Source organism: Vanacampus margaritifer, chromosome 2 (genome assembly GCF_051991255.1).
Source record: "Vanacampus margaritifer isolate UIUO_Vmar chromosome 2, RoL_Vmar_1.0, whole genome shotgun sequence".
NCBI classification, from domain to species: domain Eukaryota; kingdom Metazoa; phylum Chordata; class Actinopteri; order Syngnathiformes; family Syngnathidae; genus Vanacampus; species Vanacampus margaritifer.
Genome location: NC_135433.1, coordinates 30089736 through 30111431, shown reverse-complemented (window position 1 = coordinate 30111431; position 21696 = coordinate 30089736). Strand labels below are relative to the sequence as shown.

Sequence of the window (21696 nt, the reverse complement as noted above, 5' to 3'; positions counted from 1 at the left end):
AAAACGGCATAGTCCATGTTGAAGGTGTGATGGGGCCTCAATCAGTTCAGTGCCACTTAAAGTTATGTTGTCCAGAATATTGTCCATGTCAGGTCTGCAGTCTCAACACCCTGAATTCAGTGTTGTACCTGGAAATTGTATTTGTAACATTTGCAAACATCTTTATTAAACATCTTTAATAGTGATTTATTAACATACCACTTGGTTAGTTTATTTAACATAGTTTGTGGCAGTAAAGAAATTATTTAGATTGTAATTTTCACTGCTGCTTTCAATCACAGGCAGATTACGTCCAACCCTCTCCCCACTCACAAGCCCAACGGTCCTCCAAGTGCTGTTTTCAAATATTAGTGAGGGTGGGGCAAGAGTCTGGTTGGACAGTGAGTTGCTCTTTAAGAATAAAAATTTTGAGCATTTTGTACTTGAGAAAAAGAGTAAAGTTCAAGAATAAAGTGTTTAACGTGCAGGGATGAATATACATTAGTCTATGATGATAGTTTTGAACTTTTGAGTACCCAATAGTTGAGTTTTAGTAGTTAAATAAATACTACGTTTTGAAATAATGGATTCATGATTTTATTAATTGTGATTTTAAACTTGGGTCCCACCGCCACTGGAACTCTGACAGCCCAAGCTTTATGAAGCACTATTGGCAGAAAATACACCACCTCTAGAAGTGATCACGTTTTGGATTGGTGGGATAACTCAATGTCCTAAATTTTTCCCTTGCATGTCCATACATGAAAAACACAAAAAGCATCCAGCCAAGCTTTTAAAATTTGGAATTCTATCATCTCAATCTGATTTTTTTTTTTTTTTTTACTAACTATTTAATTAACTCATTCACTGCCATTGACGGCTATAGATGTCAAAAATTCATGTAAACTATTTCTATTAGTTGAACTTTTTTTTCACTTTCGTTTTTGTTAAGTCATGTGATTAATTAAAATTAATTTTGTAATCGCCTGAAATTAATTTAATCATAATTAATCACATGATCATTTTATATCTGTTATAATTGTACAATAAAATAAAATCTAGGTTTTCATAAAGAAATTTAATTAAATGAAAAAAAAAAGTTAAACTAATAGAAATAGTTCACATACATTTTTGACGTCTATAGTCGTCAATGGCAGTGAATGAGTTAAAAATTAAATAAATAGTATTGGATGAATGCTGAGCATACTGTATGTGTTAAGGAACACACTTCAGCTGCAGTTTAATTGACCAGCAATTCAGGTGCTGCATCTTATTATGTTCACCTGTCAATCAATATAGCAGCATCACTGATTGATGATGAAATCCTTACTTAGCGTGTGCGTTTTCGTGACAGTGAGTGTGGAATTGGTAGAGCAGCAGATCAAATAACAACAGTAATAATCATTGCTGTTGTTACCTGATCTGCTGCTTGACTAGCACCACAACTACATTACATTACATGACATAGATTTAGAGAGAGCTGATTATATCTTGGGCAAATTTTGGTTTGGGTTAATATTAGAGTCTTCAATTAAACTAACCTGCATGCTTTTGGAATACAGGGATTGGGATGTAATGGAAAAAAAACAGACTACCTGCAGAAAACCCACACAAGTACGAGGAGAACACGCAAACTCACACGACGGAGCGTGGATACAAACCAATGACCTCTGAATTTTGAGCCGGATTTATTAAACACTCACTCATTCAATATATTACAGTTGCTGTAACAACTTGCTGATGTCATTTGCCACCATATTTATCGGTTCAAAATTTAGCATTTCTTCCCTATCCCAAACAACACTGACTTGTGAGAGATTACAGGACCTTAGATAATGAGTTCTTAAATTGTGGGTCATAAAACTGTACTGTAAGTGAAGAAACTATAAAAGTAAATATACTGAAATACAAAGTAGTGTTGGTGCAATCACACTGGTGTTTGTTTGAGAAGTTTATTGTAGAGGCATTCTGACAATTTGGCAGCTCGCCCTTCGGCAAATTGCATCATTGCAAGCATTCGGTATTAGAAGAAAAGCCAGCATATCAACACCACAAAGAAACAAACTCAAGCTGTAAAGACCCTGAGAAATGATGCCTTGTTTACAAGCAAAAGTTTCTATATCCGTTAATTTAAAATGTTTTGACAAGCACTAGAAATAACCGCATATTAGTAAAATGCGTGCAGTAGTCTTAATTTCTTATTTTTATTTTTTAAAGTTAGTCTCAGTTTTAGTCCAGTTTCAATCAAGCATGTCAGTTTTTAACATAGTTAGTCAACCTCATCCTGTTTTTATTTAGTCCATTCTTGTCGACTATAAATCTAGCATTTTAGTCTTTATTTTTTCCCAGGAAAACAAGTTTATTCATCTATTTTTAGTCAACAAAAACTGTCAACGTTTTAGTCTAGTTTTATTCAGGACGATCATTTTACCTCTGCATATTTTTTGTCAGCAAATAATGTTGAACATTGTCAGATCTAAAACTAGTTCACATCAAATTTTCTCTCATCTTTTTGATGAAAAACAACACACAATTACAGTATATCAACAAGTGGTTACTATGGCTCCATGCTATGAGCATTAATCAGCATTAGTTAGCGGTCAGATTAGCATTATCGTTGGAACGTTATAGCCGTTGGATTAATGTTGCATTACAACCAGGGTTATTACAGTTTTGGAATTTTCATTATAGTTTTAATTCATTTTCAGGGTGGCGCTGTTAGTTTTGATTAGTTTTAGTTATTTAAAATGTCTAATTTTAGTTTAGTTTTAGTATTAGTTTTCTTTTCTTATTTTAAATGTTGTGTATAACTTGTGTGCAAGATTTAATAAATACCATGGTAAAATGAAAAAAAGCATAGTACTTCTTACCTAGCGGCTGAATTAAATGAAAAAGCAGGCAAGGTGAGCCATTAGAGCCAAAAGTCAAACATGCAAAATTGTCACCTTGGAGTGACATCATCTGAAGGTGCTTTTCTATTGGCTGCTTTTAGATGACATCATTTCTGTTCGGCACACTTTCAAGTGTCCTTATTCCTGTTAATATCGAAGTAAAGGGGGTAGTGGTGGTTGCGGACCCAAACGCAGGGAAGCAGGGCAAGGAGGCAGAGGTGATGTAAAAAAAAAAAAGGAATTTAATTATACAAAACAAAACTGAACTCTAAATGGCAATGAAACAAAACGTGGGGAGGACAACAAGGCAAAAAAACTGGCAGCATGATGGGAGGAAAACGACGATGAATCGATCCAGACAGAGAGGAGACAGGTGACTAAATACACGCACACACTAATGACACAACAAGACACACCTGGGGCAAGACACAAGTGGCTGAGGGCACTGATTGGTTGACACGAGGAAGGGCAGGATTACACTTCACAAGACCAAGGGAGACACACAAGGAAAAACAGAACCCAAACATGACATAAATATACTTAAATCACATTTAAAATCCATCCCAGAGGCTCAAGTATTAAAATAATTACCAAAGACGAAAACTAATTTTCAATATAATTATAGTTAGTTTTAGTTAATTTTCGGTTTTAAAAAGCATTTTCGTTTAGTTTTTTTACTGGATTACAAATATAATTTACTTATTTTTCTTTTTTTTTTTTATTTACCGTTCACTGTGAATCCACATCCTGTCTGTCCCATGTGTTTGTGCACGTTGCTCAACTTGCACTTGACAGCTGCAGATTTTAAAGGGGGGGGGGGGTCACTGTGTGTCACATGTATGTCAGTGTCACAGACGTGACAGATTAGCAGAAACAAGATTTTACAAAGTTATCTAATTTTCATCTCGTTTTTCTTCATGAACTGAAATGTCCATAGATTTTAGTCCAGTTTTTTTTGACGTGAAGTACAATTTCATCTGGTCTTTATCGGTCGACGAAAATGCATAGTGATTAGTCCCACATATTGTTTATTAATGAGAGTTCTTAGTCTAGTCTAGTTTCAGACCGGTGAAAAATGTGTGTTGACAAAATTACTTTTGTTTAGTTTTCCTTGATGAAATTAACACTAATGTGCAGCTGTGTGGCCTGTGGTGAGCCCACATCTGGTGAAGCATTCCTGAATGACCCCATTCAAGTAGGAGGTGAAATGAATTCACACTTGTGTTATTATGAGCATACTGTTGGTTCAGCTGCCTCTAAATTGAAACTGACGAAAAATTGTATTGTGTTTGCAGACTTTGATGTTAACCAGATATATTGACAACTGAATACATAATGAAAATTACCATTTTTATGCATCAAGTTATATACTGTTTTGTGAATTAGTTCAGTATTGTAAAAAAAATGTATATCAATAGATCACAAGTTAAAAAGCCTACAGTTTATCCATGCATATGCCAGAATCCAACATTGCCACTCCTGCCATACCAAGGCCACTCCGATCCTTGCATCAACTCATGTTTTGGAGGAAAATGACTTACTCGTTGTAATTCTAGGTTGCTGGAAAATCCATTATTCATTGCAGCCTTGACAACTACAACTCCCTCATCATCTGAGCTAATGCGTCAAGCACCAGATATGGGGAGCTGAGCTTGAACGTTTCTGAATAGAGGAGGGAAACACTATCTTGGATTTGTGTCAATCAATCAATCGATCGATCAATCAAGCAATCATGCACAACCCGGCTCAAAAAAATGGCCCATCCTTATAAAAATCTGAGTCTTAAGGAGTCAAAAAATTACTCAAATCAATCAAACCTTTCAAATCATTAACTTTGTAAAGGTCGAATTTTGATATAGCTCTTGCATTGGACATCATACTTTATATATTTCAAGAGTTTCTTTGAGACTTGACTTCAATGTCCCAAAATGCTTGTTACAGAAGTTAGCTACAGTAAATAAAACTCATTATTTCATTTTCTTTAACCTTTATTTAACCAGTTTAGTCCCGGTGAAATTAAAAACCTATTCTTCAAGAGAGACCTGGCCAAGACAATGCAGCAGCAAAAGAACACAAAGTTACAGACATACAGTAGAGAGTGAAACAAATTCAAAAAGCACAACATTATTAAATGAACAGTAAAATTGTTCAAACAGTCAAGCTAAAAACATAAACATTGTATGGAAGCGATTTCCATGTCTTTCAATTTAGATTTCAAAACATTTAAGGACACCAGTTCCTTGAGCCTTAAGTCATTCTGCAGAAGATTCCAGGCTAGGGGTGTTGAGTATCCAAAAGCCTCATTCTCCTTTGTATACTAAAAAATCTGCTTCCACCAGATTCTTGAGGGGCCAGCATCAATATTTAATGCTGGATAGTTCATTCCACCCCTCTTCAGTCAACGTTCACTTGTAAATATTTCATTGTAGATGCCTGCAACCCATTCAATGTCCTGTTGTTTTTCCTTAAGCCTCTGTCCCAAATGTTTCCCCATTTTGGACTTCATTACAGATGAAGACAGAGAAATGGCAGTTAATGGGAGACCACAGAGCTGCTTAAATATTAAATGGACGGGCTGTGGTGACACAAAAAAACAATCTTCTCTTCTTATGAATTTTCATCTAAATCCAAATGGCAACAATCGGGTCAGCAAAACCGTCAAGGGATTTAAAGTTTGTAAGCCCCATGCAAATGTTTTGTCCCAATCCAATTTCAATGAAGATTCACTTTGTATTTGTGCTGTTGCTATGGAAAAATGGAATTGTCAAAACGTGAACATAACCAAAGCGGAATCAAAACGAAAGATTGTTTCACTGGCAGAATTGTTTAATTTTCAAAGGTGGGGGACTCGAATCAGACATAATTCACCAATGCTAGGACTTGGGACTTGCTTAGCTAAAACTTACAAAAGACTCCACCCCCTTTATTTTGTACTCATGAGATTTGGCTTGACTGAAAACATGACTTTACAAGTCTGCATTTTTTGATTCATATTTCCATTTGTTTTGTTTTTTAAATGTGTGTGTGTGTGTGTGTGTGTGTGTGTGTGTGTGTGTGTGTGTGTGTGTAGTGCCTGGCCTGCAAACTGGCAACCCACTAGTATGTTATTATGCAGAGTGCAGAGGCCTTCTTATGAGACAAGTATTATGCAGGGATCTCTGAAGATTATAATACTTGGAATTCAAGGATTGTTTTTTTTTTTTAATGAAATTGAGAAAAGGAGAATGACATCATGCACGGCGTGGCACTCAAAGATAAGAACTAAAAGTAATATGTCATCTAACTTAATCCCTCGCTACAAAACCCACGATGACAAGAAAGCTACATCTACTTCAACATGAAGTTTCAAAATGGTCAAATGTTTAATGGAGAAGACACAAAAGTATGCAACAATACAGGCACTGGTTTGGGCCCTTTAACATGCTAATGTGTTAATATAGCTAATGTGTTAACATAGCTAGTGTTTATGTTGCGTGTTAATACTCAGCAATAACAATCTGTCGACTTGAAGTGCCACCATTAAATGATTGATGGCAAGTGATGATGAGGAAGGGTGGTCTCCAAGCACTTACTCCAGTGTGTGACTAGCATGCTGTATATAAAGTTAATAGAAGGAGCTTCTTTGATTGGCCATGATTGAAGTTTGGTTGTGACAAATTACCAACATCGGCTCTACCCTGCCTCTGCGCAGTTATTCCACGCTCTGTGCAAATTGTACACTGGTCACAAAAATAGAGCTCATAATCTTGAATCTCCTAACAAAAAGGACTAGTGTCATTTGTTTCAGTATAATGTAGGGGTTAAATGACTATTTTTTTGTAATCGAGTACAATGTGATGAAAGTTGAGTTGATGTCAATCAATTGATGATGTCATTGATACCTTTTCATCAAAGTACAGCTGCCCCCCTTTCTTTTTCGCATTTTTGAAGGAATAGAAACAAACAACAAATGTAAATGGTACAACTCAACATTATGCTAATTATAGTTGTAATTAGTGGGAGTGATGCACATGTTTAATCTTTAACACATTTTCATGTTGTGTCCAATATAATGGCATGCTCAAAACGATCAAGCATTTCTCTGTACCACTGTATCTATTTAACTTGGGCTTGTATTGTCTTCAATGATTGACATGCTACTTACATGTCCTTACAGTTGTAATATACAGTACTAAAATCAGTGCCATAAAACAAAGCACCTGTCGTGATGTCACTTTCTGCCGCTGCCAGTCTGCACTGCTGGTATGAACCTTTTAAACCAAACAGTGTTCACAAGAAAGGCAAATCAATATGCTGTTCTTTAACCATCTTACTCTCTCACATGAAGACTGTTGCCCTGACATTTTGCTGCTCCAAAGGCCGTTATAGTATGGCAACCGCAGCAGATGGACGAGTCGAAAGCTGTTCGAAATTTGGCTGCTAATTATTACTCATGAAAAATAGCCATTATTCACAAGCTAAAACAGCTTTGTCTAAAGTTGATTGATTCATAACACATTGACACTTTACATACATTAAATAGCATATTATATTATTTAAATGCACACTTAGCAACATGTATACTGTATTCATATGTAATACAAAGCAGTACTATTGCCTTTTATGACCCCCGCTCCTCAAAATAAATAAATAAATAAAAGTGATATAATAACATTATGATATAATCAGTAAACACTGCAACTGTACTGGCATATGCCCGCAAGGACATCCTTGCATGGTGAATAGTTGGTTCGGCTTTTATTCGGTCATTTAGGCACTTTATTCATCAATTCCAATTCAAAAACACGATTGCCCCTCAGGGTCCGTGTTCAATGGATTGATATGCGACCATGTGATAGAAAGCGAATGTGAGGGGGGGAAGAAGCATTTGTTTCGTTCAACCTGCATCAGCGCCCCTCACTCACTCTCCTCCGCCAGGCTCCCATCCTCCGATTCAGGCAGCCTCCGAGAGAAGCTACAAGGAGGCGAGAGCGAATCAAGCATCGGCGATGGCGCCTACAAACCCGGGGCCGAGACCGCTGCTAATGGGGCTCGCGTGGCTCCTTCTGACATTCCTAACGCAAAATGTCCGGTGTCTTAACGGCGACGAGGACCAGAACCAGGACACCGAATGCAAGACGAAGAGTGTCACCGTATCCGCGCTGCCTTTTTTGAGGGAAAACGACTTGAGCATCATGCACAGCCCGTCGGCCTCTGAACCGAAGCTTCTCTTTTCCGTTCGAAACGATTTTCCAGGAGACATCGTGGTTGTGGACGACTTAGAGAACACCGAGCTTCCGTTTTTCGTCCTAGGTGAGTTTCTGAGACATCATTGTGTGTAGCTCAGCGGCTACTTGGTGTGGATGTAGCATCAGTCTTTTTAGCTTTGGCCCGCTAACAACTATAACTACCACCATTAAAAAAAGAAACCAGCACACGGGACTAAAATAACACAAATAATGAATAATCTAGTGTAATTAGCCGCCTTGTGACGTTTCTACTAGCTGTTAATGGTTGATAAGAGGCTCGAGCGTTATTAATAATAACCTTGTGTTAGAATTGAAATAATATAGCTCGCTTATGCCAACTACAGTCCACTTAATATCTCTGTGCGAATTAAGATGTTTTATTGCGTTTCCTTGTTCATTTAGTTGTGTAAATTATGATAGCAGATTAGTTTACTGACACGTTCACGTGTTTGTTTACATACGTATCACACGCTTCAATAAGACAGTGATAGTTTTATGTTATATATATGATATGGTTCCACGTTCGGGGTAAAATACTGAATAATTTTCTCCACTAAAATCAACATTTACATTCGCCCATTGGTTGTTTATGCGACGTATGATACTGAAAGAAGCATAAAGTTAGCTTGGCGAAAGTTTGCTGGCTGCTGTCCATGGTGCTGATGTGATTTCATGTCATGGCCACAAAAGCTGTCTGTAGTGTACTGTTGTGCTTGGAAGTTGGGGTATGTAAACACATGAGCGCACTGTATGGTGAGAAATAATTTATAATAATTTATGTTTAATGCCCATTAAATCCAAAATACTGTGGTAATTGTTTTGATATTTTCAGAGGTTGAAACGGACCTGAGTAGAGATGAGCATTTGAATTCTGGAGATGATTCATGGATTATTGTGTCATTAAGCGATGATTAACTTAACTACAGTTATGCTAGTAAATTTACATACCCCAAGGACCTGTCAATTTTCAAGCACAACTGTATGTAAACTTATGAGCACATGTATGATGAGAAAAGGGCTGAATGCAAAAAAAAAAAAAAAAAATCTAAATATTGAAATTTTCAGAGGCTAAATCTGGCATGAGTAGAAATGAGCATGTGAGCATTTTTGTCTGGGACATTTAGCTTTTGTACATTTACAGTTGTGCTAATACTCCAAGAGGATGTGAACTTTCCCGCACAACTGTTTGGGTCATGCGTTCAACTTAGATTTTGATTCTGTATGTTTATGCAAGGCCTGGCCTAGCTAATGTGGCACCCTAGGCGAGATTTTATTTGGCGCCTCCCTCCATCGCCGATTTACATACACTCTTAACCCGAATAAGTTAGCAGAACTAAAAATAAGTGAGGTAATCGGTTGCCTCACTTTTTTGGGGGTTTGCGTGGGTTGAATGGCTTGATTACACCAAATACATTTTTTAGAAGCTTTCTGTTACAGCAACTAAATTATTCTCAGTTACTAACTTATAAATGTTATAAAACCACTGGATTGAGTTAACAGAAGTCCAAACCATAAATAAGTACACTGTGTGTCGGCACGAGAATGCTGGAGCCTATCCCAGCTGTCTTCGGGAAGTAGATGGGGTACACCCTGAACTGGTTGCCAGCCAATTGCAGGGCACACAATCTAGGGACAATTGAGTGTTCAATTAACATACCATGCATATTTTTCGGAATTCGGGGGAAAACTGGAGTACCCGGAGAAAACCCACGCAGGAACGTAGAGAACATGCAACCTCCAGCCAGGAAGGCCAGAGGGCCGGATTCGATCTCACAACCTCTGGACTAGGAGGCAGACATGTTATAATCTAACATAAATTATTATTAATTTATTTAAACCAGATTCGAAGGTGAGAACAAATTATCATTTACAATGTTAACTACAGGGCTAAAATACAAATACAAATTAATAAGTAAAATAAATTATGAAACATCAGCTAATTTATGTTTTTAAGTTACCCGAAAACTAGTATAATTTTTGGGTAACTTAAAAACATATAAAAAGCATACAAAGTTACACCAACTTTAAAAAGTTAAGTTCGTAGTAGTTTTCATAAAACTTTGAGTATTGTGCACTTAATCTATTTGATTATTTGGAACGTTCAGGTTTACAGTGTGTTTGGGTCAAGTGTTTCATGTATATTTAGATTCTGTATGTTTATACAGGACCTGGCCTAGCTAATTCGGAACCCTTGGCCAGATTTTATTTGGCGCCTCCCTCTATCACCGATTTACATACACTGTAACACATTTCTGTAAAATATACAGTAACAAATTACAGCATTATCTTGTTTTTTAATTTTAGTTTGTCACTCAAGAGTTAATTCAACACAGGTAACGCACTCTGCCCTGCCTGGGCAAGAACGCTGCTTTCAAATTCATTGACGTTGCTCCTCTACTCTTATGTGATTGTTTACAGTTGTGCTTGACGTACTCTTAGGGTATGCACTTTTATGAGTGCACTGTATGATGAGAAAAAGGCTTAATACACGTAAAATCCAAAATACTGTCGCAGTTGTTTTGATATTTTCAGAGGTTGAAGTTGACATGGGTTGAGATGAGCATGTGAATTGTGGTGCTGATTTTTTTGGGGGTCATTAAGCAACGTTTATCTTTTGTACAATTACAGTTGTGCTTATCAATTTTACATACCCTGGGGGTATGTAAACTTTTAAGCACAACTGGATATTTATTACAATTTACACTTATTTCCTTTTGTGTTATTAGTAAATTTAGTTTGAATATAATTATATTGTGTCACGGTGTGGTCACGGAGCGGCGTGGTGTCTGTCGGCGTGTGGAGTAGAGGACCCAAAGTGCAGGGAGGCAGGAGAACCACGGCAGGAGTGCGGGTTAGACTGACATACTTTATTGTACAACAAACACTAACCAGGGTACTGGTTAGTATTAAACAAACAAGGAACTGAAAAGATGCAAAATCAAAATGACAGCCAGAACTTCGGGGGTTGACCGTGACAAGCGGCAATGATCCCACACCGACTGATCACCACCCGGGAATTAAATACACCCACACTAATTAGGTAACTAGTCACACCTGGGGCCAGGCACAAGTGGCTGAGGGCCCCGGATTGGTCAACCCGCGGAAGGGCGGGAACCCACTCAGGGCCCCCAACCAAAGCCAGACCTTCCCAGACATGACATATCGAAGGTGAATTTTTTTGCCGAGTTTTGGCGCACACTAAAGTCCACCTGTGTCCTTAGCATCTGCCTATCTCACCTAATGGCTTAGCCAGCCCTGTGTTTATTTGGCAGTTAGTTCATTTAGCTTGTAGCTACTGGCAGGCTATTGTTTTGTCGCTGAATAATTAAGACATAGTTGGCGAACAGGTAATCGGCTAAGAAGCAGGTGTCCTCCGTTATGTCAGATGTCACTCAAAATCACATTAAGCACAAACTTTTACTTTTGTTCTATTGATCTATATTGCTTGCCTCTGTGTTGCTTTTGAATAATGTGTAAATGCATTTTTCAGCATGTGGCCAACAACAGTGCTATTTTGGTGAGAAATCTACACTAAACAACAACTTTAAGTTTAATAATGAGAAACAGCGTAACATGACTGCCAGAAAATGATTCACTTAACAACATGCTAAAGTTTTTAGTTGTACTAAACCTAAAAGTAAAACACCATCAGTAATAACAATAATAATTATGCATCAGATTTATGTAGCACTTTTTTTGGACACTCAAAGACGCTTCACAATGGATACATTATTCATGCATTCTTACATTCACACTCTGGTGGCGGTAAACTACGTAAGTAGCCTCAGCTGTCCTGGAGCATACCTTTGGGGTATGTAAATTTATGAGTGCGACTCTTAATGTACAAAAGCTAAATGTCGCTTAAAGACACAAAAATGCTATGAATCGTCACCAAGATTCACATGCACATCTCTACTCATGTCAACTTCAACCCCTGGAAATATCAAAACAATTGCTACGGAATTTAGGATTTTATGGGCATTTAATTAAGCCCTTTTCTCGCCATACAATATGCTCATAAGTTTAGCACAACTGTGACAAACTTACAATTGTGGAATGAGCAGCACAAATGGGTATGTGTGTGACACTTATGTAAAATGTAGGAAACGGATTTTCATCACTTGAGTGCACTTGAACTTCCGGAAGCAAAATAATATTTAATAGTTTGACAGAGACAGCAAATATTTAGCACATTTTATATGGGCAGAACACACGTTAAACTGTTCATGTAGGTCAATTCTTACAAATCATCCTTTAAAAGGAACATTTAAGGCAAGCAAAAATGCTACTGTACAACAAGTACATATATCTAACACGTTTCTGAACATTTTTGTGTTTATTTCACAACATAAGATTTAGCAGTGTTTTGCTGTGTCAATATATATGGACAGACACTCACTTATCCAATACTGTAAAATAATGTGACCACGGTGCACTTATTGACATTGCAGTGTGTTGATTGCATTCACTTTTTACAATTGGATCAGTAGAAAAACAAATTGTGGCCAATGCAAAGTAAATTAAGAGGAATATGCATGTATGTATGTATGGGTTTGTTTATTTATTTATTTATTTATAATGTACATCTGTAATCCAGGAGACTGTTTGTCCTTAGTTTGTTTTAATTATTTTTTCACAACAGAACAAAAAATTGAAAAACACGAGTCAGTCAAGAGATAAAATCATGCTTCTTAACACCTACCAGTAAATCTTTAATCTTCAAAATAATCTATTATTGCAAATACAAGTGCAAAAAAAGTATACAATACAAGTGACTGGTTCTGAGTTGGAAGCAGGCGTCAGAAACCTTTCTTGATGAGTACCGTGTTCCTCCTTGGCACTGCACCTTTGATAGGTCAATTGTGTACTTACCATTTCCTCTTTCACTGACACGGTGACATCCAAATGCAATGTTATTTCCACATCAAAAAAGTAATATGCCTTTTCCCTTTTCCCGATTCTTAGCCAAGTTTAGAATTTTTTTCCCTTATTGGTTTGTTTATTATGCACCAAATTAAGGAACACTTGTGCCCTTAACGCAGAAGGCCTCTGTTCAGTGCTGCCATTAACATATCCCAAGCTGTCACATACACACACACCAAAGATTTTATATATACTGTAATTGTCATACAAAAATAGGACATTTTAGCTCTGTTTAATTGATTAAGTCAGTTATTTGTTATAAATCCTGGAAATGTTTGACAATTTTACCTTTGCACATTACAAGCAATGCGTGTAATAGCTGGCAAAAAGCGATGAAATGTGGACCCCAAAGATGGGAGGGCAATGTTTGAGCAATTAACAGAGCTTTATTTAACTGAGAATATGAAACATTCATAACAGATACAAAATTGCTAATGAAAAACTATGTTGACAAACAGTCAATATGAACCAAGGCTGTATGACAGAGGTTAGTGACTAAGAGAAAGAAGTGGGCAAAGACACAGCGGAGGAAAGGAGTACAAACTAAAATCCCACGCAAAGTATAATCTACTCAAACACTAATAACAAGAATCACATTTGTACTTATATTTGACAGTCAAACGGTAAATACACTGGTGGAGGTACAAAAACAACAGACATCAAGCAGAGAGAAGACATCAAGACGATAGCGGTAAAAGCAACAAATTGATACGGTGCATTTTTACCACTTCTGGTGCACCAAAATACACTCTTTTACAAGTAATTGGAAGCAGGTGTGGCATTGGGGATTGCACCCACCAACGCTCACCACGGACCCTGGAGAAACAAAAATGCAAGCATTATACACAGGTACAGACACAGAATAAAAGAAACATATAAAATTATGTTTCCTTGGACTAAAATGCTAGATTTATGATCCACTAAAAATGGATTAAATAAAAAGGGGATGAGGTTGACTAACTATAATAAAAACAAGCGTGATTGAAACTAGACTAAAACTGAGACTAAATTTAAAATTGGCGGATACAATTAGCACTAGCACTAGCACCAGTGGTGATTGCTCTAAGACTGCAAAAAAAAATGACACACACACACACACAAAAAGTGGTGAAATATGTACTGCTGTGTGACATTTCATTGACTAACTCTGCGCTGCTAAAGTACCTTAATCTTTTTTCTGAATCAGCTACTTATCACAAGTAACTGAAACGACCTTCTCATTCATCCCTATTGCGCCACGGTGATTACACAGTTGTCTGCGGGGAATTGTACACTGGGTTGTTCCATTGCATGAAACTGGACGGTCATTGGAAAAATCCTGGGCTTTATCCCGCCCATTGGACGCTCAGCGTCTCTGGAGGTCTATGGGCAGTGCATGGGCTCGGCTTCTGCATGATGATTGGATGATCTGTCTGAGGCGGAATCCCTCTTTGATTGACAGTGAAACAAAGCGAATCAGCGATCTTGAAGTCTAAACCTCCACCCAAGCATTTTCCAAGGTTTTCATTCCATTGTTCTGAACTGTTTCAGAGACTTTACCGATCCCCAGCAACTTTGTCTTTGTTAAAAAACGACTGTCGTTGTGTTTGGCGACTCTCTTCTGTTTCTTTCCCCAACAAACAGTGGCAGCTACCCACACTGACTTCTGGCCACACAGTAGCCTCGTGCAACAGCTCCACTTGTTAGCAAGCTGCCCATCATAGCAGATAATATGAATGTTGTAGACCCATTTTTGGCAAAAAACATTTGATAGTATTCCTTATGAAGAGAAAATTAGGATAAACAGAAAAAAAGCTTCCCCTCATCGAATGACCAGCAGCCACCACTGATAGGCACCTTATGCATGATTGCATTTTGTGAGTGAATACTTTGACAAACAAAAATTCTGCAGGCATTCAGCAATGTGGATTTGGGAAATGACTGACGGCCAGTTATTTGCGACTGAGGACTCACATGTCGCAATGTGAGTGCAGTGGTGGAGGAAGTCAGTGAAGTAAGGTGAGGCTTTGACGTGGAGGGGGTTCGAGGGGTTGAAGAGAGGTCTCTGGAGCCAGTGGAATTGAATTAGGATAGTGGTTCTATGTTGCCAAGAGTCAGGGTGAGAATTGACCTCACAATGTATTTGTACCTGTCTTAGGTCATTGTTTTGTACCCTGAACAACAGTCTGTTGTGATAAATGGGTCTCTGCCATTGGGTTCTGGCCTTAAAAAGGTTCTTAATGTGGGTGATTTGCTAAAGGGTGTGATTTAATTGTTGTAAAACCAAGTGGAGCTCAGAAAGTTTGCTGATCTCTCAAGGTTGTTTTACCCAACCTAGTTCCTAACCAGAGGGGCGGCGTGGCTCAGTGGTATGGTGGTCACCTTGAAGTATTCTTGAGCAAGATACTGAACCCCCAGCTTTTCCTGATGCTACGTCATCAGTAGGTAGTCAAATGTAAAGCGCTTTGAGGACCTTTTTAAGGTGGAAAAGCGCTATATAAAATGAAGTACCATTTACCATTTTAACCAAATTGAACCGAAGTGTACCTCCTCCTATTTAGAATCATTTAGAGACCTTGAAAAACTGTACTTGTCAAGATCTTTATCAACTTTTGTTATGTAATTATAATGAGCATTTAGGGGCATATTTTCACATCTGCTCAAGTCAGAAAAGGTGCTTTGCTGCACACTTTTTGGGTTCCGTATCGATTTAATTATGTTAATTATGCACCTTCCTGAAATGTACTGTACACACACATTTCAACGAGGGCGTCTCTTGTCAAATCTAGTGGTGTATTCTCGCAGAGACTTAAGCTTCTTTATTTTTATACGTTCAGGAGGCTGTACTAGAGACTAGCGCCTCTTGAAGGTGAAACATCATTTTGCATGTTTTGATTCAATGAACTGCTTGCATGCTCCACTGGTGATGGCCGCGTCACGCTGAGCGGCTGCTGGTGGCTCGGAGTTTGTGTTAAAGCACAGCACACAACAACTACAGTCATTCTAATGCTGTCAATTGCGAGTTTGATTTTGAAACATTCGTTTTTACTTGTCATATGCCCGCCATGAAATCCATATAAGCACCGCACGCTCGTGTGCGGCAGAAAGCGTTGCTTGGCAATGCTTGAACAACGGCTGGCTCACTCACTTTCCAGCTACTGGAACATCTCCAAATATACATTCAGTCACAAGCACAGTACTCTACAGTACTATTTTTTATCATATTTATTAAATACAAAATGCAGCTAATACACATGCTCCTTCAAAGTAGCCCGTTTCGAGCCACGCGCTGACTAGGGACGATCAGGATATATCTTCCGGATCCACTTCACATTTGACATGTGAAATATATTCCAAATGGATCTCTACGGAATTCACGTCTCACGAAAACTCCCAAGATCAGAGACTTGTGAGGCATTCTCACAGTTCAATGGGTCACACCTCTTCGGTGGCTGCGCAAGCAAGCTTTCACCGGTTACACAGGTGGGTGTCAGAATCCTAGTCTGGAAATTGCAGCGCATTGAAAATGCGTAAGGAAGGCGCAGAAAAATTGGATTTAAGCCCGAACGGGGGGGTATGCCCCTTAGATGATAAAAAAAAAAAAAAATTCACGTTTTTTTTTAACTCTTTCACTGCCAGACGTTTTCAGAAACGGGTTGTCCCCACTGCCAGCCGATTTAAGCATTTTGAGTGATCTTTCAAGGTCCACAGAAAATGTTGTGTTTGGACTATGGAAACACACATACTACCAAATGAAAGATTGGACTCTCAGCTTTCATCAGAAAAAAAAACTTTGTTTCTACCTTATTCCGTTCTTCAGTAATCAACAATAGAAAATGGTTACTTTCACCGAAATTCTCTCTTTTGAAACAAAAAACGGAGAAAAAGAGCTTTTTGTGAAACGATGTTATTTCATGCTTTCTAGTGAATTGTACACTTCTTTTTGTCCATGAATGATGCCACAAACACCTAAATAGTGCTTTACTTCTGTAAAACGCTTTCACCAATAATGAAAAAGTGTTTTTTGATTGCAAAATACGTTTATTTCCATTCAACAGTGTAACAATTTGACAAAACAATTTCGCAAACTATTTACAAATGTGTGCAACTGTGGTACTACTTACAATTATGTGGATGTTTCAAATACAGTTTTTCCTTTTGTAACGCTCTCCTGCGTGCAAGGAGACGCCAGGACTCGCGCAACAGTTTACTTTGACTTTCACATTGGTCCGTTTTGCGTGCAAACGTTACACTTTCTTGACGGCCTTTTTTTCCGGGGAATAAAAAGCAATTAGCAGACTGTACACACTCCTCCGATGAATATGCATTGGACTCGGGGCACTCTCCGTCGTCCGATCGAACGTCCGCCTGTGCGTGCTCGGTTGCGCTCCGCGTTACGACACCGTAATAGCCGCCGCGTCAGCGGTTCCAATTTCGCCGTCAAGCTCGGATTCACCTTCATCATCATCGAGGATGATCACCGTCGTCATCAATGCACTATTTTAGCGTTGGTCGATGCCTTTCGTCTTGTAAGTGTAGAGCTGCTTGCAAACGCTCGCCATTGCCCGTTCCCTCCTCCATCTAGCTCCATCTAACGTCTTCTACTGCCGCGTCAATGCTTTCCAACCACAGAGTCACCCTCATCTTCATCATCTATGATGATCATCGTCAACAATGTGCTTTTTCAGCGATGCTTTTGGTCTTTGAAAAAAACGTCTCGGGTGTGAGCTCCTCGCGACCGGCCGCCATTTTTCCTTTGTCTTCCATTCTCATCTCCTGCTCGACGCTCTAGCTCCGCCTCTACTGACGCCCACCCAATCTTGTCAAAAGAGAGTCATCGCTGCCCTCTAGGGGCCAAAAATAGTCATTAGGCACAACAGACAGACTTGAAACTTTCATCAGACATGCGGAAGGGTTTCCTCTACCCGTTTCAAAAAAAAAATCATTGGATGACGTCTTTTGACGTCATTGGCAGTGAAGCGTAGGTTTTTACTTGACGTCTTTAAACGTCAGTGGCAGTGAAAGAGTTAATATGTTGACTCAGAACTTAGAACATATTTAAAAAAAACAAAGCTCTTCGTCATTCCTGAGGGCAGAGGTAGTGGACGTGGAGTTTAGCATCCTGACACCCTGGTTACAGCTCAGATGAGATGTGTGAGGGATATAACAGCTCATGTTCTTACCACGTAATGCTTAAATCCATCATTTTCCCATTCTGCATAGAGCTGCATAAAATTTGCAACCCCTATGCTTTGGATATGAGGTTGGCCCATCCCATTCTGCATTTAAAGGCTTTTTTAAATGCTGAGAGAGAGAGAGGGAGAGAGAGAGAGAGAGAGAGAGAGAGAGAGAGAGAGAGAGAGAGAGAGAGAGAGAGAGAGAGAGAGAGAGAGAGAGAGAGAGAGAGAGAGAGAGAGGTTGGCCCATCCCATTCTGCATTTAAAGGCTTTTTTAAATGCTGAGAGAGAGAGAGGGAGAGAGAGAGAGAGAGAGAGAGAGAGAGAGAGAGAGAGAGAGAGCTTGAACACACAACACGGCCTTAACTGGCTCATCATATTGGAGGAATTGTCGTCAGTATGTGTACGAATGCAATTGTACGGAAAATACTGATAAAACAACAACAAAGCTAATTTTCACATCAAAAAGATCGTAACTGGTGGACAAAAAGCAAATGTAATCTATAACCTAAAATTTGGCTTCCCATGTGATTGCCCACTTAGCTTGCTCATGAATAAATTCTGTTTTATGTTTGTAGCCTCTCATCCGACTGACCGAAGCCCTAACACCACATTCTACGAGGTCTTTGAAGGGGCTTTAAACTGATGTTACAGCGTCTAAATAGTAGTTAACGTCTAATACTTGAAAACCTGTCTTGCTGTTAAACTGAAACAAAATCATCCGTAGTATACAAATTCCTTAATGTCAGTAAATGTAAAAATTTATTATTTTAAAGTTGCATTGTGGAGTTGGAAATGGTAATGTTAAAGCTTTTTCAACATCATGCAAGACTGCAACTATTGGCTTGTAGCTTCCCTTCAGTGTAGACTTTTGCCCAAAACACACCACAGTTGCTGGCTGCAGTTACACTTTAGGCCAGAGGTGGCAGTCACAAGTTCAAAAAGTGACCAAGTCCACAATGCTCCTTTACATAGTTAATTTATCATCCTAAAATGTCTTGGGCCTTTATACCCCATCACATTCCCAATTCTTAGATTCTTACACAACGCCATCCCCCAAAACTTTGGGTGAAAGGCCAACTGCAGCCTGGATTAGCCACTAGTACAACACAGGACACAACATACAGTCCTTTTGGGCACCATATAAGCACTATATAAAAGAAGAAGTCCAGTCCAGTCCCTTCAAAAGTATTGGACAGACACGGAACAAGAACTGAAAGCTGCATTAAAGGCCTGGAAACACATTTCTGGCTTGCAGGCTCCATGCAGTTATTGCAATTAAGGCTTATGCCACCAAATAATACAGTAAATGTTATTCACTTTACTTTTTTTTTTTTTATTGTGTCTGTTACAATACTTTTGCTCACTTGAAACGTGAGTGGGTTCAAGCAAAACGTGCTCCATTGTGAGTTGTTTAACGCAACTAGATGTACATTAAATACCATGAAATAAAAGCTGGAATTCTCATTTTGTCTCATATTCATCTACACCAAAAACAGGCACTGGCATAGGCATGTAGATAAGACCACACTATCTTACGATACAGAGTGCCTAGAGCTGTGTGGTCGGACTATGGGGTGGCTTTGGGGAGCTCATTTTGTGTCAGTAACAGTAGCAATTTTAGTTGCTTGGGGGTGTTTCTGTCATTGGTGGGCGTGGCTTGTAGCGGGTGTCTGGTGGTGCCCTCGCTGTGCCTCCTCAGGTCCGCTAGTCTTGGCCACTTGGAGGGCATTGGTCTTCTGACCTGTGCCTCAGGGCCTGCCTAACCCACACCCCAGCTGTGTACCTGTGAACTTTGACAGAACCAGATGGGGCAGATTCCTGGGCTTTCTGTGGCGTCATGATGCTGGGGTCGACGTCATTCAGTTTTTTCTTGGTCTTGGGGGCTCACTTAGATTGGGGGCATAGGGTATGCTGTGCAGCCTTTATTGGTTCCTATATTTCCAGACAAAATACAGTAGTTAAGAAAAGCACAAAAAAAAAAGTCAGGGTAAAAATGAAATACAATTCATACTAACCTCCATGGAAAACTAAAGAGTATTTCCTGTACTGCATGAAACTTGGTGTTCAACTATAATCTAATAATCATGAAAAACAGGTTTTGAGGACAAAGCCAAACAAATCTATAAACCAACTGTATCAAATCATTAGCATATTCAAATGCATAGTCGTGCGTCTGACTACATTTCGGCTTGTGAATTTCGTTTTCAAAAATGGAGCTGCGGCCCACATGTTTTTATTAGGCTGTCTACCCTCGGAAGATCAAAGCGAAAAGAAAGTGTAATCTGTATGCAGGCTCACAGAGGCCAGTGGTACAGGCAGGGAGCTGGACAAACAGTCTGACACTGACTGGGGGCGGGGGGAGAGTATATTCTTACCTTTAAGATTAGGATCTGATAATTTATGGCACACCATGGACATGCTGCCTTTGAGAGTTTATAAAGTAAATAAGAGAAAAGATTGAGGAATCTCATTATTTTGTGCACACACAAGCATATGGAAAATCTCCCGGGTTGAAAAATGGAGGAAAAGATGGCAATAGGTAGGTTCATTTAAAAGATGCATGCAGCAACATTCCCATGTTGAAAGCAGTATACCAGTTAGTTAGTTTCTCCCTGTAATGCCCATATTTCATCAGGCTGCAAAAAGCAATACATCTTAATTTTCTACTGTCATCCCAGACTGGCCTCGATCTGTCAATTTGCCAACCTTGGGGAGAGGTGTTACTGACGAACATCAGTTCAAAGGCAATGCAGGTCCATGGCCAATCATTGCTTCGCTGACTTTATTTTCTTTTAATATGCAAATCCATATGCACACACACACCACGCACGCACGCACGCACACACACACACACACACACACACACTTGTACTTTTATAATTGTGAGGACATCCATAGACATAATGCATTTCCTAGCCACTTCACCTAACCCCAACCATCAAAAATGATTGCCTACCCCCATTCCTTACCCTAACCTCAACCGTAACCCAATTCATACCTAAACTCTAAAACCAAGTCTTGACCCTCAAAAAGAGGTCTTGAGTTGTGAGAACCGGCCAAAATGTCCTCACTTCACAAAAATAATCCCCAATCTGTTGGTTAAAGACGTATTTTGGTGCTCACAATGTGGTATGTACAAGTACACACACACACACACACTTGTACTTATATAATTGTGAGGACATCAATAGACATAATGCATTTCCTAGCTACTTCACCTAACCCCAACCAGCAAAAATGATTGCCTACCCCCATTCATTACCCTAACCTCAACCGTAACCCAATTCATGCCTAAACTCTAAAACCAAGTCTTGACCCTCAAAAAGAGGTCTTGAGTTGTGAGAACCGGCCAAAATGTCCTCACTTCACAAAAATAATCCTCAATCTGTTGGTTAAAGACGTATTTTGGTGCTCACAATGTCGTATGTACAAGTACACACACACACACACACACTTGTACTTATATAATTGTGAGGACATCAATAGACATAATGCATTTCCTAGCTACTTCACCTA

General features: G+C 39.0%; 1 protein-coding gene across 7 annotated transcripts in view; it reads left to right on the top strand.

Annotated features, from left to right (window-relative positions):
• Positions 1 to 7582: 7582 nt before the first annotated feature.
• astn1 (astrotactin 1) overlaps positions 7583 to 21696 on the top strand; it is a 325383-nt gene continuing 311269 nt past the window's right edge. For 5 of the 7 annotated variants that reach the window (XM_077557705.1, XM_077557701.1, XM_077557704.1 and 2 more), the window contains exon 1: positions 7583 to 8162. In XM_077557705.1, the coding sequence (XP_077413831.1) occupies positions 7859 to 8162 (304 nt within the window). In that variant the 5' untranslated portion in view covers positions 7583 to 7858. The remainder of the gene's footprint in view (positions 8163 to 21696) is intronic. The other 2 variants (XM_077557702.1, XM_077557700.1) reach the window with 1 other exon arrangement.